Source organism: Python bivittatus, unplaced genomic scaffold (assembly GCF_059951505.1).
Source record: "Python bivittatus isolate LINGU-HERP-01145 unplaced genomic scaffold, Pbiv_v1 ctg000840_np1212, whole genome shotgun sequence".
NCBI lineage: Eukaryota > Metazoa > Chordata > Lepidosauria > Squamata > Pythonidae > Python > Python bivittatus.
The window spans coordinates 29,084,108-29,090,590 of NW_028277113.1; the positions used below are offsets into that span (position 1 = coordinate 29,084,108).

A 6,483-nucleotide genomic window follows, 5' to 3' on the forward strand; every position below is an offset into this window, starting at 1 on the left:
ACATACACACAAATAGTCTTGCATTCTTCATTCCTAATGAAAGGTGGGGGGTTGTCTTTGCAGCCTCGCTAGAAGGACACCATTAGCTCGAAGTGAGAGGGACACATACGCAGGAAACCTTGAGGGTATTCAGGAAAGGGTCTACAGTTAAACCGGTTCAAACTGCCTTGTGTACCTTGAGGGCATTCTGGAAAGAGTCTACAGCTAAACCGGTTCAAACTGCAGTTCAAATTGAGCTTACATTTCCATTGGCGTGGCACACCCTGGCATACCTGCTGCCTGTGCTTTGGGCTGCTGACCACCCAGCTTCCTTTTACTCGGACAAATAAAGAGCTGTTTCTTTCTAAGAGCCTCCTCCTGAATTCTTGGCATTGGATTTCTCTGGGATTCAGGGTTGCAAACCTTACATTTTCTGGTGCCCAATGTGGGGCTTGAAGGCGTCGTTCCTTCGAGATAGCTCACTCCGGGCTCCTCACGAACGAGCTCCCTTGCAGCTCGGTGGCCTTCGGTGCGGCTTCCAGGCGAAACCGGCGCGGACCAGTGATGTCGTTAAAGACGGCTCCTGGATATTTTTTTTTCCAGTGACCTTGCGCTGATCTGCGGCCAGCAGACCCTGCTGTAAGCCAGACCTGAATGTCCATTTCGGAGGCTCTCTTCTGGTACCAGGGACTAATCAAGTCAAGGAAAAATGTAAGTAGGAAAATCGGGGTTCTGGAATGGGCGGTTTGGGAACTGCTGTGTGCAAGTTTGTGTGAGACGCGGAAAATTTTCATTAGGAATTTGTCCGTGAAGCGAGTAAGGAGGTCCGATCCGCAGTTCCGTCACCCCACGAGGGGAACAGCCGGAGACCACCGAAGCGAAAGAGAGTAAGTGATAAGAGGCATGGAAAACTGGTGAGGTAGGTTCTTCCAAAAAGGAGAGGGTGCTTGGCCACACCCCAAACCGAAGGAAAGGTCCAAGAAATCTCCTAGGAAGTCAGACCTGTAGATTCCGGTGTCCTGGACCACCCCCCTCGAACGATCCCTTAAACAGCCAGCGTCGGCTGGTGGGAGGTGAGGGTTGATCCCACCACCTTTAAATTCTCTGAGGCCAGTGACTGCTGGGAGGTGGCACAGGGAGGGAGGGAGGGGCCGTTGAGACCAGGAATCCAGGGTCAAAAAGGAAAAGGTACAAAAAGGAAAGGTATAAAAAGGAAAGGTATAAAAAGGGAAAGGTAAAAAAAAATAGGAAACCGAAAAAGTAGTTTGCCCCTGGCAAATGAAAAACAGGATGGGAAGTGAGAGCCATGCACCCCACTGTGCTGCGTGTTAGCCCACTGGAGCACATTAAAACCTCTGGTAGCAGTAAAGATTACTTTTAAAAGGGAGAAGTTGAGACTTCTCTGCACTACTATGTGACCCACTTATTTTCTGGCTCCCATGGCCGCCTGAGGGCACTGTGAACCCTGAAATTATCCAAACTTGTCAAAGTTCCTGGCAAAGGGAGGCAAGATGGAAGAAGAACTTTATTCAGCATTCTTTTTCAATCTGACTGCATGGACAGATATTCAAAAATTATGTGGGCTAATACCCCCCTCCCAAAGGGTCTGTCTGCTGATTAAAAGTCAAAAAGTAAAGCTAGCAGCAGAGGATGAAGAAGAATTACCCCCCCATCCCAATTCTCCTGCAAGGCCAGATGCTCCCCCACCGGTACCGGATGAACCACTATCAGTTCCTGACCCTGGGCCTCTAGGACCAGACCTGAAGTTTCTTAGCCCTTCCCACACCAGGACAGGTCTAGCCTATACTCAAGAAGCATGTATGGGTCCTTCTGTCTTGGCTCCACTTTGGCAGGTCCCCATGGGGAACAGACTATCCTATATCCACACCCCATTTACCACAGGGGACTTGTTTAACTGGAAGGAGAGCTTGCTTCCCTATTGAGAAGCTCCCCAGCAATATGTTGATCTAGTCCAGCGGATCATTTCAACCCACTGCTCAATGGTCCCAGATCTTTTTACCTTGCTTTCTGCCTTTTTGGGGGCAGAAGACCGGCAGCAAGTTTTAAAAGCTGCAGTAGTCCATTATACCACTGCACAGACCCAGGGGCTCCAAGATAGCAGACATGATGCAGCATGGCCTGACCCGAATGTTATTCTGGTTCCCACTTTTGAGGCAGACCCAAATACAGATCATGGCCTCACTGCCCTTCGGCATGCCCAGGAGGCCATTCTTCATGGCCTCCACACTGGAGTACCCAAGACAGTAAACGTTCACTGGGTCCACCAGATTCTCCAGGAGCCAAAGGAATCTCCTACTGAGTTTTTGAACCACCTCAAGGATGGGTTCTGACAATTTACTGACCTTGACCCCGACCTCCCTGCTAACGAAACCATGTTAAAAATGACTTTTGTGGGACAAAGTGCCCCTGATATCTGGTGCAAACTCCAGAAGAGGCACCCACCACCCAGAATTTTGAGATCCTCATCCAAACGGCTTATAGTGTTTGCCCAATGAGATGAGGATGAAGAGAAGAAGGAAGATTGCAAGATACGAAAACAAGCAGCCCTCTTGGCCGTTGCTCTACAGCCTAAAACTAAAGGGAGGGAGCTACCCAAACACCCTGAGCAACCCCGCCCAAATCCTCTTCGGTGAGACCAGTGCGCCCGGTGTAAAAGAATTGGCCACTGGAAAAAGGAATGCCCCCTTGGGCCCTCTAGGGGAAGAAATAGTGGCAGAAACTTTGGAGGTAGACCACCTCATGATTTTGGGATGGGGGAAGCATCCCGGCCAGGTCCAAAGCCCGGACCCCAACCCCTGATGTCAGCTCTAGTGCCTGAGTTCTACCCTAGTACCTACTGATGGGGGTCTGGAGGTTTCAGTAGCACCCCCGACCCTCTGGTGGAGCTAACAATTGGGGGAAAAACTTATTCCTTTTTAGTTGATACTGGGGCCACGTATAGCGTCCTCAAGGACCCCACTATCCCCTATCTTTCTTCAGAAACTACTCCCATTGTTGGAGTCACAGACCGGGAGGAGGCTGCTCCAAAGACTCTTCCCCTCTCTGTTCAGCCCCCACAGGGACCTACTATCTCACATTCATTTTTAGTATTGCCTCAGTGCCCTTTAAATCTTCTGGGATGGGATCTCCTTGGCAAACTGGGAGCAACTCTCAAGTGTTCACCCAAGGGAGTCACTCTTGATATCTCTCCTGGCCGAGCGGATGTGTGCTTTTTGCAAGACCCTGAAGCACCCACAGATTTTAATCACCTCAATATTGATCCCAAAGTTTGGTATCAAGGCACACCAGGGCTGGCCCTTTTTGTCACCCCACATCGGGCTCAACTTCTTCCTCAGGTGCAACCTGTGGCCATTCGACAGTATTCTATTAAACTAGAGGCCCATGTAGGCATTAAGCCCCAAATAGACTTATTTCTAGAGAACGGCCTCCTTCACCAAGTCCAATCTCCCTGGTCAACCCCAATTTTTCCAGTCCCAAAGCCTGATGGATTCTGGAGATTTGTTCATGACCTTAGGGAAGTTAACGCCAGATACAGCCTCTTCATCCTGTGGTAGCCAATACATACACTCTTTTGACCACCCTGTCCGGTGACCAAACGTGGTACACCATCATTGACCTCAAAGGTGCTTTCTTTTGCATTCCATTGGCCAGGAAAAGCCAACCCTATTTTGCATTTGAGTGGGAAGATCTAGACAGTGGTCTAAAATGTCAACTCACTTGGACCCGACTTCCCCAGGGCTATCGCAATAGCCCAACAGCATTTGCCACCACCCTTGCTCAGGACTTGAGAGATTTTTCAACAAATGACACTACCCTCCTCCAGTATGTGGACGACCTCCTAATTGCAGGAAGAGACAGGGAGGGAACTAAGGAGGTGTCTGTTGCCCTCCTCAACCATCTGGCAAGGAAGGGATACGCAGTACCCCAGAAAAAGGTCCAATGGGTCAAACAAGAAGTCCAATATTTGGGGTATATTCTCAAGAAAGGCAAGAGACTCCTCCACATGAATGGCCTGCAAACCATTGCCTCTCTGAAGGCACCTGCCAATATAAAACAACTGAGAACTTTTTTGGGAATTACCGGATATGCCCGGCTGTGGATCCCCATGTATTCCCTGTTGGCCAAACCTCTCTATCAGTTGACTCAGAAAGACATGGCCTGGGACTGGACTGGGGAACACCAGAAGGTCTGGGAAGGCCTTAAGTGAGCCCTAGCCGCTGCATCTGCCCTTGCCTTGCCAGATCAAAGCCGAGGGTTCGACCTTTTCCTGACAGAACAAAAGGGATGTGCCCTTGGGGTCCTGCTTCAGAAACTGGGGCCTGAAAAGGTACCAGTGGCCTACCTTTCCAAGGGCTTGGACAATGTAGTTAAAGGTTGGCCCTCCTGCCTGCGAGCAGTCGCTGCCACTGCTATACTGGACCAAGAAGCCCAGAAAATCATTCTAGGTGCTCCATTAGCAGTGTACACCCTCCATGCAGTTCGAACCCTGCTTGAACAAAAGTTACCTGCCTGGGCCACCTCTAACCATGTTTTGCACTATGCTAGCTTGATTGTGGAACAGGAAAATATTAAACTCCACCGGTGTGAACACCTCAACCCTGCTACTCTCTTGCCTCTGCCCCCTGAGCCAGGCTCTGACCCCCATGAATGTTTTGAAGTATTAGAGACAGTTGTTGGAATTCACCCTCATCTGCAAGCTGAACCTTTAGCAAACCCTGGAGGGCAGTTTTGGACTGATGGCTCATCATTCATGAAAGAGGGGAAGAGGTTCACAGGCTTTGCAGTAGTTACTGAAGATGGCCCATTATATTTGCAGAAATTGCCCTCCCATTATTCAGCCCAAGCTGCTGAGCTTCTAGCTCTGATTAAGGCTTGTCACTTGGCTAAAGTGACAGCGAGTTAACATCTTTACTGACAGTCGTTATGCCTTCCTCGCTGCGCACACGCCTACAGCTTTATGGAAAGCCCATGGCTTCTCAGGAGCGGATGGAAAGACATTAAAAATGAAACCCGTGCTTGAGGAGCTCACAGCAGCTGTCCAGGAACCTACAGAATTAGCTATTATCCACTGTCATGGCCATCAATCTGACCCAGGTGAAGTTGCCAGAGGAAATAAGGCAGCAGACTTTGGGGCAAAACAGGCTGCCATTCTGGGTTGCCAGCCATCTCCAGATCACCTTCTTCCTTTCCTTCCAATTGACTTCACTGATGCCATGCCTCCCCTCTATGACCGAGACAAACTAGACCCAAAGGGACATTGGGACAATGGTTGGTGGGTAGTGGGGGAAAAGGTTCAGTTTCCCTGCCAGCTGTTTTGGAAGATTGTTACTTGAGCTCACCAGACTTCTCACATGGGGCCCTCACCAGCCTTCTCAAGTGGCTAAAAGAACGTTACCACGCCCCACGCCTCAGGGGTGCCTGCCACTCTGTAGTTCGTTAGTATGAGATTTGTCAGCGGAACAATCCCCGGGGGGGGGGGGGGAGACAATTCCTCAAGGACACCTTCGAATGGCCCAATACCCAGAGGAAGCCTGGCAAGTTGACTTCACAGAGATGCCCAAGGATGGTGCCCAGTCTAACCTCCTTGTCTTAGTTGATCTCTATACTGGTTGGCCAGAGGCTATTCCCACTGCCACATAAACAGCTAAGGAGGTAGTACAGGCCCTAATAGAACTCATCGTTCCCCAGTTCAGTGTTCCTAAAGGCTTGGAATCTGATAATGGCCGACATTTCACCTCTAAGGTCACTCAAGAGGTCAGCAAGTTCCTTCAAATCCCCTGGCACCTCCCCTGGCCTCAGGCTTCTGCTAAGGTTGAACATATGAACTGGACCCTTAAGGCACAAATTGCCAAGCTGTGTCAGGAGACTAGTCTGCCCTGGCCTAAAACTCCCCTTAGCCCTTACCCATATTCGAGCCTTCCCTATGGGGAAGCTTGCCTTGTCCCCATTTGAAATGATGTATGGGCACTCCTTTGTGGCTAACAGGGTAAAGGATGTTGATGAGGGAGATAAGAATGTAACCAAGTATTTGCATAATCTGGCACAGGTTTTCTCCTCTATTTCTAAACAGGCTCAGACTGCTTTACCACCTGTCTCAGATGCCCCTCCTCTTGCCAATCCAGGAGAGTGGGTCCGAGTTAAAGAACTCTCACCTCCCTATGTCGATCTCAAATGGTCTGAACCCCGACAAGTCTTACTCGCCACTTCAACAGCAGTTAAAGTTGAGAGGATCAAGGTGTGGATCCACGGTTCCAGGATCAAGAAAGTCGAGCCTTCTCTGACTCAGTGGCAAGTACAGCAGCTAAACAGCCTGAAAATGAAATTCCAGAAAGCTCCCGCCTCACCAGCTGACCTATTTGGACTCTTCCCGTCTACTTAGGAAGGACCCTAAAATCTTTTAAATGGACTGGACCCTTCTGGAAGCAGTGGGATTCAGTGTGTTCTAGTTGGAATTCTCTGACAGTGTTGTTGTGGGTCCCCAAG

At 49.8% G+C, this 6,483-nt stretch overlaps 1 protein-coding gene across 1 annotated transcript; it reads left to right on the forward strand.

Annotated features, from left to right (window-relative positions):
• Positions 1 to 422: 422 nt before the first annotated feature.
• Positions 423 to 4,903, forward strand: LOC112541646 (uncharacterized). Its single transcript, XM_025172056.2, is given in 5 exon segments — positions 423 to 521; positions 777 to 898; positions 1,583 to 1,797; positions 2,920 to 3,522; positions 3,525 to 4,903. Coding segments are annotated over 5 exon segments (2,418 nt in total).
• Positions 4,904 to 6,483: the final 1,580 nt, after the last annotated feature.